Source organism: Bos indicus, chromosome 24 (assembly GCF_029378745.1).
Source record: "Bos indicus isolate NIAB-ARS_2022 breed Sahiwal x Tharparkar chromosome 24, NIAB-ARS_B.indTharparkar_mat_pri_1.0, whole genome shotgun sequence".
Classification (NCBI taxonomy): Eukaryota; Metazoa; Chordata; class Mammalia; order Artiodactyla; family Bovidae; genus Bos; species Bos indicus.
In genome coordinates, this window is record NC_091783.1 from 37,345,107 (window position 1) to 37,371,630 (window position 26,524).

The 26,524-nt window shown below is 35.1% G+C and overlaps 1 protein-coding gene across 3 annotated transcripts in view; it reads left to right on the forward strand.

The window, feature by feature from the left end:
* The window catches only part of SMCHD1 (structural maintenance of chromosomes flexible hinge domain containing 1), a 127,464-nt gene that overhangs the window by 63,569 nt on the left and 37,371 nt on the right, over window positions 1–26,524 (forward strand). For all 3 annotated transcript variants that reach the window (XM_070778868.1, XM_070778867.1, XM_019986735.2), the window contains exons 23-36: window positions 1,404–1,543; window positions 3,216–3,350; window positions 5,437–5,664; window positions 7,778–7,926; window positions 8,801–8,889; window positions 9,289–9,407; window positions 11,445–11,612; window positions 14,059–14,184; window positions 19,513–19,592; window positions 19,827–19,984; window positions 21,786–21,901; window positions 22,928–22,992; window positions 25,672–25,759; window positions 26,382–26,513. In XM_070778868.1, the coding sequence (XP_070634969.1) occupies window positions 1,404–1,543; window positions 3,216–3,350; window positions 5,437–5,664; window positions 7,778–7,926; window positions 8,801–8,889; window positions 9,289–9,407; window positions 11,445–11,612; window positions 14,059–14,184; window positions 19,513–19,592; window positions 19,827–19,984; window positions 21,786–21,901; window positions 22,928–22,992; window positions 25,672–25,759; window positions 26,382–26,513 (1,793 nt within the window). The remainder of the gene's footprint in view (window positions 1–1,403; window positions 1,544–3,215; window positions 3,351–5,436; window positions 5,665–7,777; window positions 7,927–8,800; window positions 8,890–9,288; window positions 9,408–11,444; window positions 11,613–14,058; window positions 14,185–19,512; window positions 19,593–19,826; window positions 19,985–21,785; window positions 21,902–22,927; window positions 22,993–25,671; window positions 25,760–26,381; window positions 26,514–26,524) is intronic.

A 26,524-nucleotide genomic window follows, 5' to 3' on the forward strand; every position in this document is an offset into this window, starting at 1 on the left:
TGAATGTCATGCATAACACTAACAAATAATCAATTAAAAAACAGGGTAACATTTAGGAAGACTTGAGTTAAGTTCTAAAAATAATCTGAAAGAATAATGTGAATATTGAAAACACATTGTGAAACTATTCTTAAGGGTGTACAACTAGGATTATATTAGAACTGGATCTGTCCTTTTTCTGATATAGCTAAATATTTCATATTTTAAGAAGAAAAGTTTTTTATGCTTTTATGTTGTTGAGTAATGATTTATCAACCTAAAAAGTGATTTTAATGAAATTTTTAATGAAAAAGAAACATATTAACTATTTCCTTTCACAGATTGTTGTAGTTTGAGCTTGCTCTCAAGCATGAATTGATAAAGAAGTAAAGATTGGCCCATTGGTAGAAGTACAAAAAAAAATTGTTTCATATTAATACTTATGATGCTTTTATTTTGAAAGGTTAGCTAAAATGTATGGATTATTCAAGTCTCAGGGGAAGTTCTTATTAACCAGATAGTGCTGACAAATTTTTTTAGAAGTTGAGAGTGATGGTTGTGAGGTGGAACGTGGGACTGTGTAGTCAGAGTAGTCACTGACTCAAGTCTGCCCCTTGTAGCCATGTGACCTGGACAGGATACTTACTCTGTCTGCATCCCAACTTCCTCAGGCATAAAATGGGAATGATACTAATAGTACCTTCTTGGTCAAGGTCATTGTAAGGATTCTGAGAAAAGAGTTGGCATGTGGTTAAAACACAAATATTAACTGATATAACTTGTTCTTTGTAAGCTTGTGTTCCCAGTATTTAGTATAAATTGTATTTTAAAATATCAGTGTTTATAGGACACACTAGGTCATGCTGCTATTGAAGTGTAAAACCTCTTTTATTAGTTTAGAGGAAAATTATGGTGCAGCTTGCTTAGGATATCAAAGGGTTGTGGGTGGTCTAACGAGTAAATTATCTGGTTATGTCATTACATGAACTGATCCTTTGAGCAAAATTACGTAATAGAGGTATGTAGTGTGCCTGAGAAATCAGTCATTGTGTAAAAGATAGAAAATTTAAAAAGTAGTTTAATAAACTTTTACTTTTTTCTTGAACACTGTTTTCCAGGATCTTTTTTAGTATTTTACACATTTGAGTGATTTCTAGCATGAGTTACCACATGTCTTAGCTTGTCCATAAAACCGAGGCTAGATCTCAAACATTTTAATACAATTGGAAATCTGTGCATTTGGGAGTTGTGTATAGAATCTATTCATTTGGGGGTAGAAATGTTTAAACATGGATATTTCTTCTTTCTCAGCATTATTTAAAAGATACTAAAACTTAAAATGTTAAAAGCTGTTTCTTTTGCTGTTTTAACGTTTCAGTTTTGGAAACCTGAATCTCATTTTCATTATATAAATTTTCTGGTAGGTCCTCCTCGTCGATTGAAAGTGAAACCTGATTCTGAAATTTTAGTTATAGAAAATGGAACAGCTTTCCCATTTCAGGTAGAAGTTTTGGATGAATCAGACAATATAACAGCACAGCCAAAGTTGATTGTTCATTGTAAGGTAAGCTGTTGTAAGATAAGAATGTGTAGATTTTGAGTGCCATTGTAGTAACTGGAAATCACTGTCTTTTGGCTCTTTTATAGTAAGCCTGATAAAGTATCTAGACTGTGTAATGATTATTCCATGCAGAAATTTGTGGGCTGTCTCATTGCCAATAATTTTCAACATCTCTAATCCGATAATGACACCAACTATGCCAAGTATTGAACTACAGATTACTCCCCGCTCCTTCCTTTATCCATCCTCCTCATTTTAGATGAAGTACTCAGTTATGAGTAGAATGATACAATTATCCTTGAGGATTAAGGATGGATGGGTAAATGAATATGAGTAAAAGAGCTCAAGAAGGAAAGGAAAACCCAAATAGGTAGAGTAAAAGAAAGAATGATGGTTAAGGAAGTTGATTTTTCTTCCAAAATCAGCATATTTTACCTAGAATTATAGAAACTTACTCTTTTTTTTTTTAATTTTATTTTATTTTTTAACTGTACAATATTGTATTGGTTTTGCCATATATCAACATGAATCCGCCACAGGTATACACATGTTCCCCATCCTGAACCCTCCCTCCTGCCTCCCCGTACCATCCCTCTGGGTCATCCCAGTGCACCAGCCCCAAGCATCCCGTATTGTGCATTGAACCTGGACTGGCAACTTGTTTCATATATGATATTATACGTGTTTCAGTGCCATTCTCCCAAATCATCCCACCCTCTCCCTCTCCCACAGAGTCCAAAAGACTGTTCTATACATCAGTGTCTCTTTTGCTGTCTCATATACAGGGTTATCGTTACCATCTTTCTAAATTCCATATATATGCATTAGTATACTGTATTGATGTTTTTCTTTCTGGCTTACTTCACTGTGTATAATAGGCTCCAGTTTCATCCACCTCATTAGAACTGATTCAAATGTATTCTTTTTAATGGCTGAGTAATAACTCCATTGTGTATATGTACCACAGCTTTTTTATCCATTCATCTGCTGATGGACATCTAGGTTGCTTCCATGTCCTGGCTATTATAAACAGTGCTGCGATGAACATTGGGGTACACGTGTCTCTTTCCCTTCTGGTTTCCTCAGTGTGTATGCCCAGCAGTGGGATTGCTGGGTCATAAAGCAGTTCTATTTCCAGTTTTTTAAGGAATCTCCACACTGTTCTCCATAGTGGCTGTACTAGTTTGCATTCCCACCAACAGTGTAAGAGGGTTCCCTTTTCTCCACACCCTCTCCAGCATTTATTGTTTGTAGACTTTTGGATCGCAGCCATTCTGACTGGCGTGAAATGGTACCTCATAGTGGTTTTGATTTGCATTTCTCTGATAATGAGTGATGTTGAGCATCTTTTCATGTGTTTGTTAGCCATCTGTATGTCTTCTTTGGAGAAATGTCTATGTAGTTCTTTGGCCCATTTTTGATTGGGTCGTTTATTTTTCTGGAATTGAGCTGTAGGAGTTGCTTGTATATTTTTGAGATTAGTTGTTTGTCAGTTGCTTCATTTAGAAACTTAATTCATTTCATTCAGAATTTATCTAGTATATTAGTGAATTATACTTAGTTTTCTAATTTATAGTCAGAAGTAGTAGCTATACTATATTATTTGAAAATTTAAGTTATTGAGTAACAGTTGCATTTGATTGGGATCTTAAATTATTTTGTATGCTTCCAATAGTTTTCAGGTGCTCCAAACCTTCCAATCTATGTTGTGGATTGCAGTAGTTCTGGAACTAGCATTTTATCAGGACCAGCAATTCAAGTTCAGAATATTAAAAAAGACCAGACACTTAAAGCAAAAATTGAAATACCTGTAAGTTGTTATTGTTTTTCATTGGTATTATATTGAATTTTTATTCAAATACTCTTTAATAACTTTATAATATTTCATGTAAAGTTGTTTGACTTTTTAAGATGAGATATTTGTGATTCTTTTAGCCAGATGGAAGAAAAGGCAAAAATGAAATGGTATAGTAAATAATACTTTGTATCAGATATTAGAAATTTCTTACTCAAACCTTTTATAATATCTATAGCTATTATTGATTATATGTTCCTAAAATTATTTTTTTCCTATTATTAGAGTGTAACAACTATCCGTTTTATTTTATTCGTTTGTTTCTTATAGTTACACCTATTTCTTAGAAAGTTTAATAAATGTCCCTGTTGAACCACTACTGAAGGATATATGAACATTTAATATGTATGTATAATTTAAAATAAATACATGGTTTTTCTTAGTGTTATCCTATAAAGAGAGTGCTGTGTTGATGTGCCAGGAGGACCCTTGTTCCTGGACGTTCATCATGGCTGAAGGTGAGGCCAGCCTAGAGGAGGGCAGGCAGGTGATAGAAGCATCTGCTTTCCGAAGATTGCTAAATGAGACAGTAGATACTTAAGCAAGTGAAATACCTGTACGTGATTTCTTCATGATTGATGTGGTGGTAGATAGCGAATTACTCAATCAGTTGATGAACCAATGTTTTTCCAACTAAGTATACATCAGCTAACATATACTGAGCCTCAAAAGGGTAAAAACTTTTATTTTTTAAAATTAGAATGAGATGATTTGACTTTATTCTAATTCTTTTCTTTTGAAACTAGTTATGTTTGATCAGCTTAAAACATTTGTTATGCATTTCCTTTTTTTCAGTAATGTGAGCAATGTGTTTTTGAGTATATTGTCTTGCAAAAGAGCAAGACAATTCTGGAAGAAAAGATTTGTTGTTAAGGAGAAAGCTGGGCTTGAAAGCAAGGGAACATTTACATACAATTATATAAATACTGCAGAGCAGCAGCATGCTGAAAATCAAGAGTACAAGACAGTTAAAACAAAGACCACAGTATACCTGTAATATGCAGTTTAAAAATGTTATCACAAAGCAGTGACTCTTAATTTTGAGTCAGGCAAATAAGATGTGCTTATGATAGCAGCAGGTGGGTTATTTGCCTGATACTCTTTGAAGTAGGAATTTTGACTGTGTCATTATTTGTGTGAATGGGCTTTGATAGAATGACCTCAAGTAGATGAGGAAGGAGACATTAGCAAAGCAGGATTGTAAAGGTATTTTAGGTTTAGACTTGAATTTTTTGTATTCTATGGAATGCACTATACCTAGATTCTGAAATGATTGTGTAGTGTTTTAATTTTGTGTGCCTAAAATCAGTTTATGTAACATAGCAGCTCATCTCTGCTGATTCTTAAAACACTGCTGTTCTTATGACAAATTACAAACTGCTCAGCCTTGGGGCACCTAGAGTCCTTATCTAGCTACAAGCAACTCTGTCCACTTACCCCAATAAAAAATGAATTGAAAAAGCTTTAGAAGCTCCTTAAGTAATATATTTTATGGCAGTTATTTGTCTCTGATTTTGTAGAACATTCTTAATTTATTACACCTTTGTTCTTATTAATAAATGCTGACACCAAATCTGTGTCACATGTTAAACTTTCAGAAGTTTGCAACACTTTTAAGCAGATATACCAAGAGGAATGTTCTTTTAAGTCCAAATGTGCTAGTTTTAGGAGAAGGAAATGGCAACCCACTCCAGTGTTCTTGCTTGGGGAGCTTGGTGGGCTGCCGTCTGTGGGGTCGTACAGAGTCGGACACAACTGAAGCGACTTAGCAGCAGTAGCAGCAGCATGCTAGTTTTAGGTTTTAACAGTGTGACCACTTTCATTATTTATAACTTGATGGTATAAAATATGGGCTTGCTAATAGTACAGTGTCCTCTTAATGAGAGAACATATAATTTTTAACAATATATAAGATGATCTCCCATAATATTGGAAATAAATTCCTAAGCAATACAAAAGAGTCACCATAAAAGCCAAAAATGATGTTTTCAGTACAGATGTTTTCATTCAGTATGTTATTTGTGTTTTTCTCTCTTCCCAGAGTTGTAAAGATGTAGCACCAGTGGAGAAGACTATTAAGTTGCTCCCCAGTAGTCACGTTGCCAGATTACAGATATTCAGTGTGGAAGGACAGAAGGCCATCCAGATCAAACATCAGGATGAGGTTAACTGGATAGCAGGAGATGTTATGCATAATCTTATTTTTCAAATGTATGATGAAGGAGAAAGAGAAATCCATATAACATCAGCTTTGTCGGAGAAAATTAAAGTAGGTATCTCAAATAGATTATTTGCAAGAATTTTGTACATTTTTTGCTTGGAAGACTGAACAAGTTATATAGGCTGTCCTCTAAGAAGACGCTCATCCTAGCAAAACAACATTGTTATTTAGAACCCCAGGCTAAATAAAATTTTGTGTTTTTTTTTAACATGCACTAGATTGGAATGTTGAATGTGTCAAATCTGTGCTTAGAGAAATGATTTTGACACCTAAACAAAAATCCAGTCCTGATGAACTGTATTTATGTTCACAATTAAGATCTCTACTTGACCAGAGCAGTATTTTTGTAGCTCTTCTGAAGGCAGTAAAGAAAAGGTCTGTTAAAGGCAAACGGTAGAACAGTATTGTAAACCCCAAACCAGACCCCTGATTTGGCCATTTGAAATTGGTATAAGCAGTGTCTAAAATTGTTACCCGTACACAATGGTTTTGTCAGTTCTCACTAGCTTCAGATGGTCCTCAGCCATCTAAATGTAGCGTGTGTACCTTGAAAGGGTGAATCTATATGCTGAAACTGGAACAGCTCACCTCACAGAACCCAAGTAAAATGGTGGTGTTTTTTTTTCCGTCATGCTGCATAGCTTGTGGGATCTTAGTTCCTCAACCAGGGATCGAACCCAGGCTCTTGACAGTGAGGAGTCATGACCACTGTACCACCAGAGAATTCTCCTCTTTTTGCAGTATTAAATTCTGTAGCCATTCTGAGTCTCCAAGATATAGGATCTGATATCTTGTAAGAATTGTTTACCAGGGTTCAGCTGACATGATTTTTAAAATCATATTTGGAATAGCCCTTGCGCCAGCCGGTTTATTTTTTCCCTCCATAATAAGAGAAGGGAGGATTGTGAGAGAAATAGTCCTTATCCTGCTTGGAAGGGAGGCAAGCCATTTTTATCTCTCAGCAGATCTGAAGGCAAGTGGTTTAAAAGTGGTACTAGCAACCTGGCTTCTGAACTGATACCTTGCTTTCTCATAATAATGTTTCCACAGTTTAGTTTCTTATTGGGATTAAGAATAAACATTGACTTGAGAGCCTCTTTCTGCATATAACCTTCTTTTTGCCATTCTCTAAGCTCATGGCCTGCTTTTGACACATTTCCCTCAATTTTAGTCATGATACATTTCTTGGGTTCCAGATATTTTAAAACATGTAGCTTTATTGACTATAAAGGATATTTATAATGTACACACTTAAAGTGATTGTGTAGTCTTTAGAGAATTATCTATTACTGAGGAAAGTCAACCCAAACTGATACAGAAATCCTCTGAGCAGACATAGGAATTCTCTGAGCAGAGAGCACAGCTAGGGTGAAGGAAGACAGCCATTTTGTGCAACTCCTGCTTGCTGCTTCCACTATTTAAAAAAAGAAAAAAAGATATAAAGAATAAACAATGGTTTACAAAGATAACAAGGTAACTAAGAAAGTTAGAATGGTGTAAACTAGGATCACAATATTAGAATATCAGTGATTTAAGAATCACAGTTATAAAGGCTAAAAGCATAAAGTTGAGCTAAAAGTCTTAAATAGAAAGGATTGGAAGTTTAAAAGTAAAATAGAGTGGGGTAGTCAACTTAAAAAATGGATCAAATAACAAAATGTGGAGTTTAAAATTAGAGCTAAAAACATTTGAGAGTGGATTAAGATCAAGATGTGGCCAGGATGGTAATTATATAGTGAATTTAACTTTTCTCACCTTGCTGAATAGGGTCCACTTATATCTCATTTAAAACCTGTAATAATAAGATTCTTTTTGAAAAAACAAAAACAATTGACTATAACTTCTCAGAATTGATCACATAATTTGATTCCCATGGTTTTTTTAAACTATAATGACCAGAGTAATAATCTTATGGCAAAGTGCTAAAGGAATGACTTAGGAATATTTATTTCATTGCATTGAAAGATGTGGCAGTATTAACAGGGAAGACAATGAAGATAACTTTTTTCTCTTGGTAATATATGAACCACCATCATTTATAGTCATAAAGGGCCTGCCTTTTTCCTTAGAGTTGGGGAGCATGGGTTGGTAAGATAACTGGCAGTAGGAAGACATTGAAGTAAGCTTTATATGATTCTTAAGTATATAATTTCCCTTCTAGGTTAATTGGACTCCTGAGATTAACAAAGAGCACTTGCTGCAGGGTCTGCTTCCTGATGTGCAAGTGCCGACATCTGTGAAAGACATGCGCTATTGCCAGGTTTCATTCCAAGACGACCATGTGTCTTTGGAAAGTGCATTTACAGTAAGGTGTGTGGGCATATTACATTTTGAGATGTTCAGCATATGGTGACAAAAATGCTTTTCACCAAAGCATACATATCAAAGTCATTTTTTAATGTAGAAATTTCCACAACTTCTTGGAAACAGGTTGTCTTTGGAATAAAGCTTCACTGATGATAGTGATTCATTCTTAATATCACTCTCAGCCTCCACTTAACTTGCCCCTTTAGTATCTGCCACACTAGAACTTTTGTTAAAGGAATATCCTCCTAGGACAGACAACAGTGAAAACTCCTAGAAAATGACAAAAACGTGAGAAATATAAAAGATGCAGTGTGATCAGTCAATGTGTTGCTCAGAAGGAGTTCTTTCATTAGTTAGTGGCGATTTTCGAAGCTGAGTCTACCTGATAGAAAAGGGGAAATTTTAAGTAAATATATAGAAGACCTGTCCTTCACCCTGGCCTGTCAGTTCCTTGGCTGCCTCTTTTTTATTAACCTTTTCTACTTTAATTCTGTACACATTTCCATACTATTCCAACACTTAGAATAGCTCCATGTCTGAGACAAAATGATCAGATGTACCACTCTTCAGTCAGAGACAGATCTCTTGATGAGTCATTCTTACCAACCCATCTGCTTTTTTTTTTTCAGTGCTCTCATGTCATAATTTCCTTCTAATCCAGGATAGATAACTGTGATCTAACATGCATTTATTTTTTTGGTCAGTATTCTCTACTGTCTTTGCAAGCTGTCTTTTCTGTATTTCCCTTTGGGTTAATAGTGATACTGTTTTTTAAGTTTAAGAAAATGAGCATTACATATGTTACTCCTTAGCATGTTGAAACTGTTTTCTACAATAATGGTGTAATTAAAGCCTTTAATTTGTTAATCAATTTCAGACCACTTCCAGATGAACCTAAACATCTAAAATGTGAATTAAAAGGAGGAAAAACGGTACAGATGGGTCAAGAGCTTCAAGGAGAAATAGGTTAGTATGACCTACTTTCTTTCTTTAAAACACTTCTATAATACGTCCTTATGTTCATGTTTTGGCATATATAATCTGAAAGGAAAACTTTGGATTTATATATGGTTAATGGTTTAAAATCCACTGTTGGAAAGATTGAAGCATTTTCCCTATCTTTGCCTATGCTGACCTATTTCTGAAAACAGTTAGTTGAAAAGAATGTTGACTTTTGTTAGAAAAGAATGTTGACTTTTGTTAGCATAAAATAAATATGTGAGTGTGATTCGTATCCTATATTTTTCTTATATCCAGATTATTACATGACACTAAATTGTTTCCTTCAAATATTCATGGTAAAACATGTGACAACATCATGTTAAATTAAGATACTGTAAAATTAAACTTCCTCCCCCTTTTTAGTTATAACTGTTACAGATCAGTATGGGAATCAGATTCAAGCATTTTCACCAAGTTCTCTGTCTGCATTGGGAATTGCTGGGATTGGACTTGATAGCTCACATTTGAAAACTACTTTTCAGGTATGACTGTTTCCCGTTAACAGTTGACTATTCCATTCAAATTATATATAACAGAAAGTTTGGGAAAAACAGAAATGAGAGAGATTTGATTGTTGCAGTATTTACAATGAAAAATTGTAAAAGTAATTTTTATTATGTAAAGAAAATTGAAGTAATTTTTATTATGAAAATTTAAACATACACAAAAATTTTGAACATACACAAAAATAGCATAAGTAGTATAAATAATTCCCATGGTCCTACCAGTCAGCTTCAGCATTCATCACTTCCCCCTTACCTGTCACTTTGAAGCAAATTCTATACATCATACCATTTCATCCCTAAGTATTTTGACATGTGTACAAAGGTCATTTTTCATGTAGCTATTTAAGTAAAATTTCTTGGTGCTCAGTCCCTGCATTAAATAGAATACCTGGGAGAATACTAGTTGTAAAAGTATGCAAGTGTGCAGTTAATTGAGATTAGCTTGAAAAATAAGAATCCTGGTGAAATGATTTCTGCAAGCAAGGAAACACAAGTATTCTTGGAGAGAATAAAGATGGTTTTCTAGAAAAGATGTTGGAGTTGAGCCTTCAAGGAACCTACCAGCCTAGAGCAGGTCAGAAAGAAGGAATTCTAAGGCTCGAGTAAAGTTGAATCCATTTAGGGCATTTAGTGGTTTTTAAACCTCTTCTTCCTTTTGGAGCCTCCGTTATCCCTCTTACCCAACAGAAGAATCATGAGAGTCTCATCATTGCCCTTCCTAACTGGAGTTTTTGTTTCCACTAACCTACTAGGCTGTTATTTTCTAGTTTTCAGAATGCCTTTTCTACAGTATCTTAGCACTGCTGAGGAACTTCTAATCGTGTTTTGTTTACTGTAAAAGATCAGGTTTGATCTATGACTTTCAGATGCTCTCTTGTCTAGCTTCACCCTCTGTGTAGATGAAGTCAGATAATAACCACTGTTGTACACGAACAGTCTCTTCTTCCTGTCACGTTATGCATAGACACCCATCCTCTTTCAACTAATTGTTCCTAAATTATAACCTGTTTTCCTACATCTTGTTTTCCCTGTCTGTTAGAGTCCCATCAGCATATAAACATGCCGTACTCTCTGTCCTTGGCCCTGAAACATGTCCATCTAGTACTGCCCTCTTTTTCTCCTTTTTATATATAGAACAACTCCTTGGAAGAGTTATGTATTCTCTCTGTTTTCACATTTTCAGTCTCATTCCCAGGCAGGCCTCTTGGGTTTTTCTGCCCTGTGCCACCTGACCAAATCTAGTGTCATTTTTCAGTTCCCATCTTATGCCACCTGTCAGCATTTTATACTGTGAGGTTAGACTGTCTGTTTAGGGTGCCTAAGTACGCCATAGTATTCTGCTACAGCACACCTGTCTCCTCCCATGGCTCATTCTCCAGTCAAGTTGACTTTCTTTCTACTGTCATTTTACAATTGATAGGTACTATCTTGACTCACTTTCATAGAAACAATGGAAGTCTACCCCTAGTCTCTGCATAAAAAAAAGAACCTTCCAGTTTTTTTTTTTTAAACCAAAGTTGTTTTTAAATAACACTTTTTAAAGTCTTTTTAAAATAAAATATTGATTTTAATGTGCCATTGTTTCTTAAGATTATTTCCACATCTTCATAAAATGCACTGCTCTTTTGAAGCACATTCCCTTGGTAATATCAACATGTAGGAAAAAAATGTGGCAAACAGGGAAGGAGCTTGTTGGGCAGGCACATATGTGGCTATTTGGGGAGCAGAAAGGAGACAGTGCAAGTGTAAAGAAGAGGGAAATTAGGAAAAGATAAGGAAAAAGGACATAGGTTGAACCTTTTCGATCTCTCCCTCACAAAAGAGAATTTCAGTTTCTTGTCTCAAGGAAATGAAATTCAGGGCACGCCAATATTGGCATATGTGTGTTACTTGCTGCTGTTTTACCAGAAACACATCTGTATGCACATAGGTAGTGACAGCATTTTCTTTTTTTTTTCTGAAAACTAAACATGATCTTCCTGGTGTTTTTTTCAATGTGCTTTTCCTCACTAGGAAAATACACAAAGTATAAATGTGAAAGGCATCAGATTTATTCCAGGTCCCCCTGGAAATAAGGATCTTTGCTTTACTTGGCGTGAATTTTCTGACTTTATTCGAGTGCAGCTAGTTTCTGGGCCACCAGCTAAACTTCTCCTTGTAGACTGGCCGGAGTTAAAGGAGGTAAGTACCTTCCTGCCTTGATTGAAAGAATTTAATATCAATATTTTGACCTACTAACTGCTTCAGAGTGTTAGTAGATCAAAAGTTATATTTTGTTGTTGGAGTACTAACAATAGTAACAATAACAAAAGGACAAAGGAATATGAATTTTAATACTTTATTATTCATCACTGTGCCCTCATTTGTTAAAAAAAATAGTGATACTTCAAATTCTAAGAGTTTTATTATAGAAATTAAAAATATGCATTAAAATAAAAATAGATAATGAACCACCAGTTTCAACAGTTACTGATTTTCACCAATTGTATTTCTTTGTTCTCTCTCACTGGCTTATTAAAAAAATGTTTTTGCCGGAATTTTTAAATGCATGCCAGATATCAAGTCATTCATTACACTCTTAAAAACATCAGTTTGCTTCTCTGTGCTTATAGTTATGCATATCTTAAATACTAATTTGCAAATCTCTGTCAAATCTGTTACCTTTCAATTTTCATTAAATTTTTAGAATTCTGATTTTAAAATGTTCACATTCTGGTGTTCAGTTATGGTGTGGCAGAGCCTTATCTGTTGGTACAAAAGGTTATTTTTTCTAATGGAAAATCACCTCACATGACCATGGTAGTAGATGAAATTATCCCGCAAAGGAACTGATGATCTGAGAAAAGCTTACATATCTCTGCTCTAGTCCTTTTTTGATGTTGTCCTTTTTTGATGTGTAAATTTAAAAAATATGACAGTGCTTTAAAAACAGTTTTTTCCTTAACACTTGTTGATTGAAGGGTTGTACTGCAAATCCAGTGCACTTGTTTTTATATAAGCGTATTTACTGCATAAATCAATGCCTTCTTAGAAACCTAATGATGTCAATAAAGAATTTGTTGACTGACAGTATCATGGAATAATTGGGTACCTTTGAGGTGGAAAAAATCTTTACATGTTCATATTTTTAAATGATTTTGTGGAGGGGAATAGAAAAATTAATGACAGCTTGTTAACTCAAAAATTTATTATAGGATTTATTTGCAGATACCACTGAAATCCAAAAGCTTTAAAAATAAAATGTAAAACCAATTCTCTGTTAAGAGATATGTTGTATATGTGTAAGGCTGAAAATGTTATCATTGAATATGTGGTTTTCCTAGAATTTTCCAATTTAATTTTTGACCTACCTCCCTCGTCCACACACAGGATCTTAAATAGAAAGGGGAACTAATTTAACACCTAAGCATGATAAATAGAAAAATTATATAAATATACATATATTTTCTCAGTTGATCTTCAACATTATGATGTATTGTCCTTCCTTATAAATGAGGAAACAGATTCCTTCCTTACAAATGAAGAAACAAATTCTGAAACGTTATATTGCATGACAGTATTAATAAGTGGCAAATCATGAACGTTTGGTTTTGGTTATTTCCTTTTTCCACTACTACCCAGAAGAATTTTCAGCTAACAGCTTGGGCTGTAAGTTGTTTACTGAAAGATATTCTTTACCAGGTAGTTGCTGTTTGATAGATGGACAATTATGTAACTAGAAATAAAGACCCTGATGTGTTTACATTTGGAAACATTAGCACTTTTTGTGTATTCAGGCTTTTTATAAACTTTAGCACATAGAATATAGTCTATCCATGAAAATTTTTTTGGTAGTCAAGCATAAACCAGCTTCAAGGGTATCTTTTAAAAAAAAAGTTCCTAACACATTATTGATGTTTCTCCCACTTGTTAGCAACCTCCTAACATAATTGGAGGGATGGAGGAAGCAGAGGGAACATTACTAGTAGGAGAGAGGTGATAAATCACTTTCCTTTTTTGCTAGTTATGTCTTTCCTATCTTCTTTTTTTCTTTAACTTTTAACATCTGATACAGAGGATTGGACTTTTAACAGGTTTCTTGCTTGACAGTGGGTTTTCTTTGATATACCTAGGTCAGCATACAAATTCCCAGAGTTACACAGGCCTTATTTGGATTAAGGGAAAGGCAAGAATCATTTTAAGTCTACACTGTTTTGTTTAAGTTTATCCATGACTAGCCCCGTTTGACTAGGAGCTGGAAAGCTGTGCATACTGCTTCATGTAGACTTGACAGAGTGCCAACAATTGGTGGAGGAGTTAGACTGTAGATTGACCAGTGCTAAATATGAGAGCCTGAGATAAACTTCTGTTTCCATTGCAGTCCTTGCAACATGTAATTTTCAGAATTCTTGACTAGCTCTGGAAGCCAGTAATGTCAAATATATTTTCCCTTTTATCAAATTTTTAATCATTTCTATAAGAAGAGTATTATTAGTGACAGTGTAATTGAATTTCAGAAGTTTATTTTAATGGATAAAAGGAGCTATTTGTGAGTAAAACAGATAAATTCAGTGATTGTTTCACTTAAACAGTAATCATATTGTTCGGCATGTGTTAGTGCTTCTTAAAAGATTTGTATATGTTTTAGTCCATTCCAGTGATTAATGGAAGAGAATTGCAGAATCCTCTCATTGTTCAACTTTGTGATCAGTGGGATAATCCAGCACCTGTGCCACAGGTTAAAATAAGTCTTGTAAAAGCTAACAATTTAAAGGTACGTTTTAAACATCCTTAAATAATTCTCACTTAAAATTTTGGCTTTCATTCTCAGGATCATCGTATCTTTAGCTGTTACCTTTCTTTTTTTAAAAAAATAATATCTTATATAATCTTCACTATTGCTTAGTTTTGTTTTTGTTATTCAGTCACTAAGTTGTGTCCGACTCTTTGTGGTCCCATGGACTGTAGCATGCCAGGTCTCCCTTACCCTCACTCTCTCCTGGAGTTTGCCCAAGTTAATTGCTTATTTTGTCAGTCTAACATTTTAATAGTTATTTTGAGGAAGTACAGTTTATATCTTGCAAACAGTGTAACAAGAGATAGCAGTCTCTAATTATGACTGTTATTACACAGTATTAATAATATCTGAATTTCAGATTACGAATAGGTAATGCTGACAAGGTGGAAGAAGTTAGATACAATGACCTGCAGTCTGGGTTATGAAACAGGCATTATTGGGGAAACTTAAAAGCTCTAAGGGTGAAGCAAGAGAGTCATATGAGTAGCTGTGCTCTGCCTGCCTTTTGGAGAGCTACCTGGGTAGAGCTGTTGAACCTCTACTGAGACCTAGTCTAGGGAAATCAGCAAGCATGAACATGGCCTTGTAATGTTTGGGTGCAAACATAGTGCTTGGATACCAGGAAGTCCAGGATTAGGTTCAGTTCAGTTCACTCGCTCACTCATGTCCGACTCTTTGTGACCCCATGAACCACAGCACGCCAGGCCTTCCTCTCCATCACCAACTCCCGGAGTCCACCCCAACCCATGTCCATTGAATTGGTGATTCCATCCAACCATCTCATCCTCTGTCGTCCCCTTCTGCCCTCAATCTTTCCCAGCATCCGTCTTTTCCAATGAGTCAGCTCTTTGCATCAGGTGGCCAAAGTATTGGAGTTTCAGCTTCAACATCAGTCCTTCAATGAACACCCAGGACTGATCTCCTTTAGGATGGACTGGCTGGATCTCCTTGCAGTCCAAGAGACTCTCAAGAGTTTTCTCCAACACCACAGTTCAAAAGCATCAATTCTTCGGTGCTCAGCTTTCTTTACAATCCAAGTCTCACAAACGTACATGACCACAGGAAAAACCATAGCCTTCACTAGGCGGACCTTTGTTGACAAAGTAATGTCTCTGCTTTTCAATATGCTGTCTAGGTTGGTCATAACTTTCCTTCCAAGGAGTAAGCATCTTTTAATTTCATGACTACAATCACCATCTGCAGAGATTTTGGAGCCCAGAAAAATAAAGTCAGCCACTGTTTCCACTGTTACCCCATCTATTTGCCATGAGGTGATGGGACCGGATGCCATGATCTTCGTTTTCTGAATGTTGAGCTTTAAGCCAACTTTTTCACTCTCCACTTTCACTTTCATCAAGAGGCTTTTTAGTTCCTTTTCACTTTGTGCCATAATGATGGTGTCATCTGCATATCTGAGGCTATTGGTATTTCTCCAGGCAATCTTGATTCCAGCTTGTGCTTCCTCCAACCCAGCTTTTCTCATGTTGTACGCTGCATATAAGTTAAATAAGCAGGGTGACAGCATACAGTCTTGATGTACTCCTTTTCTTGTTTGGAACCAGTCTGTTGTTCCATGTCCAGTTCTAACTGTTGCTTCCTGACCTGCATACAGGTTTCTCAAGAGGTAGGTCAGGTAGTCTGGTATTTCCATCTCTTTCAGAATTTTCCACAGCTTATTGTGATCCACACAGTCAAAGGCTTTGACATAGTCAATAAAGCAGAAATAGATGTTTTTCTGGAACTCTCTTGCTTTGATGATCCAGCAGATGTTGGCAATTTGATCTCTGGTTCCTCTGCCTTTTCTAAAACCAGCTTGAACATTTGGAAGTTCACAGTTCTCGTATTGCTGAAGCCTGGCTTGGAGAATTTTGAGCGTTACTTTACTAGCATGTGAGATGAGTGCAATTGTGCGGTAGTTTGAGCATTCTTTGACATTGCCTTTCTTTGGGATTGGAATGAAAACTGACTTTTTCCAGTCCTGTGGCCACTGCTGAGTTTTCCAAATTTGCTTGCATATTGAGTGTAGCACTTTCACAGCATCATCTTTCAGGATTTGAAATAGCTCCACTGGAATTCCATCACCTCCACTAGCTTTGTTTGTAGTGATGCTTCCTAAGGCCCACTTGACTTCACATTCCAGGATGTCTGGCTCTGGGTGAGTGATCACACCAGGATTATCTTGGTCATGAAGATCTTTTTTGTACAGTTCTTCTGTGTATTCTTGCCACCTCTTCTTAATATCTTCTGCTTCTGTTAGGTCCCTACCATTTCTGTCCTTTATTGAGCCCATCTTTGCATGAAATGTTCCCTTGGTATCTTTAATTTTCTAAAAGAGATCTCTAGTCTTTCCCATTCTGTTGTTTTCCTCTATTTCTTTGCATTGATCTCTGAGGAAGGCTTTCTTATCTCTCTTTGCTGTTCTTTGGAACTCTGCATTCAAATGGGTGTATCTTTCCTTTTCTCCTTTGCTTTTCGCTTCTCTTTTGACAGCTATTTGTAAGGCCTCCCCAGACAGCCATTTTGCTTTTTTGCATTTCTTTTCCCTAAGATGGTCTTGATCCCTGTCTCCTGTACAATGTCACGAACCTCTGTCCATAATTCATCAGGCACTCTATCAGATCTAGTCCCTTAAATCTATTTCTCACTTCCACTGTATACTCATAAGGGATTTGATTTAGGTCATACCTGAATGGTCTAGTGGTTTTCCTTACTTTCTTCAATTTAAGTCTGAATTTGGCAATAAGGAGTTCATGATCTGAGCCACAGTCAGCTCCTGGTCTTGTTTTTGCTGACTGTATAGAGCTTCTCCATCTTTGGCTGCAAAGAATATAATCAATCTGATTTCAGTGTTGACCATCTGGTGATGTCCATGTGTAGAGTCTTCTCTTGTGTTGTTGGAAGAGGGTGTTTGCTATGACCAGTGCATTCTCTTGGGAGAACTCTATTAGCCTTTGCCCCGGTTTATTCTGTACTCTGAGGACAAATTTGCCTGTTCATGCAGGTGTTTCTTGACTTCCTAGTTTTGTATTCTGGTCCCCTATAATGAAAAGGGCGTCTTTTTTGGGTGTTAGTTCTAGAAGGTCTTGTAGGTCTTCATAGAACCGTTCAACTTCAGCTTCTTCAGTGTTGCTGGTTGGGGCATAGACTTGGATTACTGTGATATTGAATGATTTGCCTTGGAAACGAACAGAGATCATTCTGTCGTTTTTGAGATTGCATCCAAGTACTGCATTTTGGACTCTTGTTGACTATGATGGGTACTCCATTTCTAGATGGAGATATAATGGTCTAGTAGATATAATGGTCATCTGAATTAAATTCACCCATTCTATTCCATCTTACTTCACTGATTTCTAGAATGTTGATGTTCACTCTTGCCATCTCCTGTTTGACCACTTCCAATTTGCCTTGATTCATGGACCTAACATTCCAGGTTTCTATGCAATATTGCTCTTTACAGCATCGAACCTTGCTTCTATCACCAGACCCATCCACAACTGGGTGTTGTTTTTGCTTTGGCTCCATCCCTTCATTCTTTCTGGAATTATTTCTCCACTGATCTCCAGTAGCATATTGGGCACCTACCGACCTGGGGAGTTCATCTTTCAGTGTCCTATCTTTTTGCCTTTTCATATTGTTCATGGGGTTCTCAATGCAAGCATACTGAAGTGATTTGCCATTCCCTTCTCCAGTGGACCACATTCTGTCTGGTACCAGGATTAGGTACCAGTTGTTAACATGAGTATTGGAATAGTTAGGTTAGGATCTAGAGGAGAATTTGGATGTCTCGCACAAAGTTGGATGCCCTCCTGCGAGGGGAAGGGGAAGGTGCTGTCAGGCCCTTGCAAGGTTGTATTTTGACAAGTTTTTCCTGTTGGTTGAAGGGAACTCATTTGTCCTAGCCAGGTTGTTGCCAGGCAACACAAAAAAGAGATCTTGGAATTGTATTTAGCCAGGCTTGAGTATCCCTCCAGAGATTTTATAATTTTAGTGGATACAAACAGTTTATATTATGTAAATACACAGTTCTCTTGAAATTAATCCATTAGTTAAGAATTTCAGTAAGGATTTCACAGGACCCAACTTGTTTATCTTAAAAGCTGTACAGAAGAGTGTTCCCTGGTGGTCCAGTGGTTGGGATTCCATGCTTCCAGTGCAGGGGTCGTGGGTGCACCTTGGTCAGGGAACTAGGATCCTATAAGCCATGTGTGCAGTTTAAAAAAAAAGTAAATAAAAACTATACAGGGGGTTAAAGTGCCAGGAATGACTGGTCATCCACATGGACTAGTTTTCAAGGTAGAGTAAAAAGGGTCAAAAGTCTTATGCCTGTCAAAAAGGACTACAGTATTGGTGTTATATAACCTGAAATAGAAGACTGACTTCTGGCTTAGCAGCAAAGATTTAGGACCCAGATGGAAGAAAGACTGAAAAAGATAGGTTGAGAGGGGATAGATTGGAAGGTAAATGAGACAGATACAAATGCAGAGTTTTATTTTAGCAGTTAAATTACTCTTTCTCACTTGTGTCTCACCAACTATTGCTTTTTTTTTTTTTTTGGCATGTACCATAATGACCTAATCTTTAGGTTCCATTAAACAGAAGTTAAGTATTAGGATTAGGAGAGAGTCTGATTTTCTGCTACTGCAGTCTTCAAATTTACTTTTGTTCTTAGTGTTTGCTTCCAAGAGTGTTAAATAGTGATTAAATTGTACCCCAAATAAGAGTATGATCCTCGTTTTTAGAGAAGCATCTGCAAAAGACTGAAAGATTCTTCTAACAAGTGATTAGGGAATGTGGCCATTGATTCTTAATCATTTAAAAGTAAAAGCTTGATTATCACTACAAAGGTAGTATTGCAGCAAAGATTTAAGAAGCACATCTGTGTAAACATTAAGAGAAGGATGAAGTAACTAATGATAGACATGGTGTTATGCCTTGACTTAAAATTTTGTATGAGTATTTATGTTTATTTCTCCTGCACTGTCTCCCACAACCCCCCGATTTTGGCACATACCTTCTGTATTTATGTGACCAAACTTCACTTGATATATCAGCATTATTGAAAGAGTAAACACTGAATTCTGCAACTTAATAATTGAAATACACAAAATTCTAGTTTAACTGATCAATGTGAATGATCATTATCCTTTGTATTATGTGATTACATATTATATTATTTCAGCTAGTTTAAATTAGACAATTTTAGATTTTAGAGTGTGTGCAAATGTAGCTTTTTAAATAGTAATAGAGGAAAAGAATTTGATTTGTAGAATTTTCTAATTAACCGTTTTGTTTTGTTTTTAGCTCACTCCTTCAAACCAACAGCATAAAACTGATGAAAGGGGCAGGGCTAATTTTGGAGTGTTCAGTGTTTTGGCCCCTAGGTAAGAACTGAAAGTATTGATAGTTATTGGTATTATAGAGATTGATTTTTATTATTACTTGAAGTTAAGAGTAATACATAGCTGCTATTTAGTGTTAGTTAGGAGTTGGAATGAAACAGGAGTAGAGAGGTTTCCTAAATGAGTTAAACTTTGTATAAATTGTCTCAGAATTTTTAATTATAACTAATACAATTTGAACCCTGCTCCCCACTCTCCCTTTTTCTTTCTTTTTAGAGGAGAACATAATATGCAGGTTAAAGCCATTTATAACAAGAATACCATAGAAGGACCCATAATTAAGTTGATGATTCTTCCAGACCCTGAAAAACCCATTCGTCTCAATGTTAAATATGACAAGGATGCTTCCTTTTTAGCAGGGGGTATTTTCACTGGTGAGTAATTCAGTTTTAAAATAAATTTGTGGTGATAATTTGCCTCTTGGATTAATACGGTAAATTATTTATCCCAGGTGTTCAACATGATAAAAAAGCAATCATGTTGTGGACTTTTAAATGGCAAAGAAAGTATATTTGACTTAGCTTTATTTTGCCTCTCCTCTATATCCTTCATTGCTTTAATGGTCAAGAATGAACTTAAAGTTCATGTATAAGCTGATAGCTTAAAGTAGTTCAGTTTGTGTTTATTAATTCACTGAATTGTGAGATTCTGCCAAAGAAGTATGAACTGCTGAATGGCAGGAGCTGTGAGGGTGTGTTCCACTAAATATGTTGCACTGTTAAACCAAATTGAGGACTGTTCAATTTAATTTGGATAGAAATGCATCACATAATTTACGATTAAAGACAAGGCAGTGGCACCTCACTCCAGTACTCTTGCCTGGCAAATCCCATGGATGGAGGAGCCTGGTGGGCTGCAGTCCATGGGGTCGCTAAGAGTCGGACACAGCTGAGCGACTTCACTTTCATGCCTTGGAGAAGGAAATGGCAACCCACTCCAGTGTTCTTGCCTGGAGAATCACAGGGATGGTGGAGCCTGGTGGGCTGCTGTCTGTGGGGTCACACAGAGTCGGACACGACTGAAGTGACTTAGCAGCAGCAGCAAAGACACTTCGTAACAGCAAAGATTTACTGAATATCTGCTATGCCCACCCACTATGCTAGATTCTTAGTTCCAGTAATGAACATGGCAGTTTTCATTGAGTTCAGTCTAATGTAGGAGACAATCAACTAAGCAGATGATTCCTGTGTAATATGGCAGCTGTCAAGTCAATAGGAAATTATATTTGCTTTGCATAGATCATTTTCTTGAAGACTTTGATTTTCTTGAATGGATGAATTCCTGTGCGGTGAAAGAAGCAGACCAGAAAGTTTAAAGTGAAATTTAACACTATTTTAAAATAATTATGTATATACATAAACTTTTAAATCTGTTTGAGGAGATAAGTCCTATTTCCTGTGTAAAAACTGTAATAGGTGACCAATGAATATTATACATGATACATATAAGGGAATATTACTAGTTTAACTATGGTATGCTATTGAAAAGTCATAAAAGAAGGTAAACACTGTATTCGCAGACTACATAAAGCATATAGATTTGTAACCATTTGACCTAGATTGCTGAGTCTCAGTCTAACTTTTCTTTTTATTTTTTACTGAAGTATAATTGACTTACAGTGTTGTCTTAATCACTGCAGTATGGCAGAGTGATTCAGTTATACATACATATACACATTCTTTTTCATATTCTTTTCTATTATGGTTTATCACAGGATATTAAATATAGTTCCCTGTGCTGCAGATAACACAGCCTACCCTTTTTGGTCTTGCTTGGCAGACTGTGAAAATAAGACAAAGTACTATTAATGGCAAAAATGTGTTTTTCTTTTTCTCGCTTTATATAGCATCATTTATGGCATGAAGTAGGAACATAATATGTTTATACAAACACATGAGAGTTGTACATCATCGTCTTTACAATACTGAAGGATCAAAGATGTATTTATTAGATTTCTGTGGGAGGTTTAGCACTATTGATCTATATCCAATACCTGTAATGATTGTATAGTTCTCTAGACAAATAGTTGGGAAAGACTAATTATAGTTTTATTTCTTCATCAGAATTTTATTATTAACATTTAAAGAAGATGTATGCTTTAAGACATAGAATTATTTAACCAAATCCACTAATTGAACTAGAAAGAAAATAACTTTTTAATGTTCCCCATTACAGATTTTATGATTACTGTTATTTCTGAAGATGACAGTATCATTAAAAATATTAATCCAGCACGTATTTCCATGAAAATGTGGAAACTGGCAAACAGTGGGAACCGACCTCCAGCAAATGTAAGTCATAGAAAGCATTTTAGAAGTTAAAAGTAGCTCTTAGATTTAACATAAAATTAAATGTAGTTTAATATAAAAATGCAGTGTGTATATCCTGTAGAACTAGAAAGTAACCCATTTCATCACTTAGATTTTTAAAAAATATACCAGGATAAGTTTCAGAAGTAAGTCTAAAGAGCAGTAGCACAAGACAGAAAACCACTAAATATTATTAAGAGATAATATAGAAAGTGAGAGAAAGAAAAATGATTGATAGAGTACAGAGTAAGTAGAGTGGACAGACGGTTTGAGAGTCTAAAGCTGCCCAATCTGATAGAAATACAATACTAGCCACATGTGATACTTAAATTCTGCTAGTAGCCACATTAACAAGAAATAAATAAAATTAATTTTAATATATTAATATATATTAGTTTTAAACTAATATATTTAAAAATTACCATTTCACCATGTACTCAGTATTTTAAAATTTAATAATAATGTTTTGCATGCTCACATCTTCCCAGGTCTTTGAAATTTGCTGTGTGTTTTACGCTTACACTCCTCAGTCTGAGCCAGTCACATTTCGGGTGCTCAGTGGTCACTATGGGCTGCCATACCAGACAGTGCCAAACTGAAACAGACCGCACAGTGGACAATAAACCAAACTATATCAGGGGTCCTCATTTGATAATGCCTTTTAGGATTTATGTTTCAGTTTAGTCATCTGTTTAGGAAACTAGCTTCCTTAATTTATACCATCAGTCCCACCAATCTGCTGTTACCTTAAAATTATGTCACCACCATTAAGATCTGTTATATGTCCTTTAATAATTAATGGTATATCTTTGCACTGTGACTAATCTCACTTTTGTGTCACACATGCATGATAAAGATACATATATATAGACATGTGTTTGTGTGTATTTATCAATCTACATGTGATCTGGATTCACCCTTGGTAAAGGTAAAGTAAGTTTCTGTCCTAAATATACTATGCTAAATGTTTGTGATTTCTCTCTCTTCCTTTGCCACTTTTCCTTCTAGGCAGAAATATTTAGTTGTAATAAAATAAAGGACAATGACAAAGAAGATGGCTGCTTCTACTTCAGGTATTTCTCAAATCATTTTATATTTTAATGCATATTTTGTTACAGAGTTAATCAGCGTTGGCAACATGTGCCTGTTTAGCTAAAGAGAAATAATTTATGATCAAATAGAAAATATTTTGTCTACAAAGTTTGCAAAATGATTTGGGGAAAGATTGTTGTGATAGATATATTTGCTTTCAGAACTATCAAAAACATCAGAAGAATTCTGTTGTCAGAGCATTTATAATATTTTATTATATAGGAGATTTCTATAATTCTAAACTTAAGATCTTACAAAATAAAAAAACTGAACTAGTTTTTTTATTTAACTATGTGACTTTAAGTGTTGCTTCTTTCTTCTGTACTTTGAAATCTGTAAATGGTTTTGGATACATGGTGTCTAAGGTTTCATTTATTAGAAATGTCTTTTTGCCTTTTGAACTAATAATTGCTTTATTTCATTAAATGTATTAGTTTATTAAGCCAAATAGAAAACAAAAGGTACAAATTGTTCACAATAATACCAGCATTCACAATTACCTGTGTGTTTAATTTTGTTGAGATCCCTATTTTTCCACATAGCTTCAAGTTACTATCTATTATTATTTCATTTTACCTTGACCATTTCTTCTTGGCCAGGTGTAGTGGTAATGAACTCTCTTAGCTTTTGTTTATATGAGAATTTTGCCATGCTGCATGGCATGCAGGATCTTAGTTCCACAACCTGGGATCAAACCCTGCCCCCCGAACCCCACCCTGGTGCCCCACCTCCCTGCAGTGGAATCACTTGAGTCCTAACCACTGGCCAACCAGGGAATTCCTTTCTGAGAATGTTTTAATTTCTCCCTCATTTTTGAGGGACAGTTTTGCTGGAAGTAACATTCTTGGTTGACAGTTTGTTTTAACACTTTGAGAACATTGGCCTACTGCCTTCTGACTTCCAAACTTAGTGATAAGAAATTACCTTGTTGAGGATGCTGTGTATGTAATGATTTGCTTTCCTCTTGGTGCTGCTAATATTCTTTTTCTTTGTCCTGTGAAAGTTTGTGTTAGTGTGTCTTGCTGTTGGTCTCTTTGAGTTTTATCTTACTTGGAATTCCTTGAGCATCTGGGATATTTATATTAATGTCTTTCATCAAACTAGGGAAATTTCCAGCCATTTTTCAAAAATTGTCCCTGCCATCCTTTTCCCTTTTTTCTCTTTGAATTCCCACAGTGTGTGTGTTGGTCCACTTGATGTATCTCAGGTCCCTTATACTCTGTTCACTTTCCTTCTGTCTTTTTTCTTTCTGTTCCTCAGACTGTATAATTTCCACTGTCTTATCTTCAAGTTCATTGATTTCTACATACTTGAATCTGCCTTTGAATACTTGTAGTGAGATTTTCACTTCAGTTATTGTACATTTCAGCTGCAGAACTTGCTTTTGGTTTAAGTTTTCTCTTTAATTGATATTTTTGTCTTTTTCTATACATTACTTTCTTGACTTTTTTCACATCTTTTAATTCTTTGAGAATCTTTATAACAGTTGTTTTAAAGTCCTTGTCTAGTATATCAGCCTCCTGATGTTTTTCAGGGACAGTTTTGATTGACTTATTTTCCCCATACTTTACTATTTATTTGCCTTCTGGGGTTTTTGTTACTGAAAATTACACATTTGAATCTAATAATGTAATCACACTGGAATGGAGTCCTTTCAGTGTGCACTTATCAAGGCAGTGTCAGATTACTATATGTATATCTAACTGTTTTGAGTTTTGTTATCTTATTACAGACCAGTGACAAAAATGAAGTTTTAGGTATTTATACACTCATCTCTGAATAATGATAGGTTTATTGCTTTCTAATCCTTAGTTGTTTTATTTCTTTTCCTTGCTGTACCTCACTGGCTAGGACTTAGAGTAGAATGTTGAATGGATACGATGAGAGTGATTATTCTAAAATCATTCCCAGTCCAAAAGGGGCATTTCAGCATTTCACTCATAATTATGATGTTTGCTTTAGGGTCTTTATTTTGGGTAAGTATCGTTATCAGGCTGTTCATTTGTAATCATGGTTTCATCATTTGTTGAGGCAGTAGGTGTTGTTTTTCCTTTTCTTAATATATATATATATATGGATAGATAGATACAGGTATATAGTTGTTTTACTCCTAAATTTTATTTATGTGGCTGCTCCATCATTTATGTGTTCATTGTGTTTGTGGCCAAAATAGTTTGGCAAGTCTACCTCTTACTAAGTTTCTTATTGGTAATTTAGTTACAATAAATATCTTTTATATATATAGATGTATACTTACATATTTATTTAGAACATATAAATGGAAAACAAAGCAATATAAGATCAGTTGGATAGTTTATAAACTTGAAATATAAAACTGAGATGGAAATTTGTGTGGAAATGAAGCTAAATTCATTTGATACGTAATTCAGCGTTTATTGTGTTTACTACTTTATCAACTTTATATTCAATTTTTACCACATCCAGAGTTTTTGTTCTAGATGTTTTGTGATAGAATGTCTAGGTAAGAGGGCCTGATATTAAGCTTCATATTGCAGGAAGTATTTGATGAATGAAGTTGAATGTAGTAAAGTAACTCTCTTACTCATTTAGTTTTCATGGAAGGAAAAGAAATGTTAATGCTTTGAATTTCTTTCCCTTTTATTTAAAAGTTACCAGTAATCTTATCTCATTCTTCTTAGGGATAAAGCAGTTCCTAACAAGGTGGGGACATACTGTATCCAGTTTGGTTTTACGATGGATAAAACAAATATTCTTAACAGTGAGCAGGTTTGTTTACTCTTTTTATGCATGGCAGTTAGCTTTAGTTACCTTCACATTTTCTTACTTGGTTGAGGAATGAAGTGTTTGAAGTGTTTTGTTTAAAAGTGGTTTGATTATTGGATGGAAGGTATAAATGCCATCTTCAGGAATTTTAGAATAATATATACTTAAATTATGTTGATTAAACTTGACCTGATACTGAAGTTACTTTTTTATCCCTGTTTATATTGAGGACTTGATTAGTAATTAATCTATATCATGGTCAGGGTTGCTTCTATCAGTTGTATGTGAAAATGTTTCAATTAATAACATTTCAGGATTCTAGATAATGAAGTTTTAAGGTAGTTTTAACATACATCATCTCCATTCATTATTGTTAGTGCACTGATTTTTTTTTAACAATTACATGTATTGTTAAGTGTTTCTAAATTTGTTTTTAAATGGTTAACATTCAAAAATTAATGTTACACCTTTTATTTTCAGTTTTAAAAAGTTGATTGGTTTTAAGAATTTAATGGAAATATGTTTTGGAAGGTAGTATTTCATTTCATTTAGGATATGCTCTGTTTCTTCATCGTTAAATACTAAACCATTAATGTGTTGTTAATTAGAATGCTCCTTTTCTTAGATTATAGTGGATGTTCTACCTAATCAACCTGTGAAGTTAGTTCCTGAAATTCAGCCAGCTACACCAGCTGTTTCAAATGTTCGCTCAGTTGCCAGTAGGACCCTGGTCAAAGATTTGTATCTTCATATCACGGTAATGTTTAT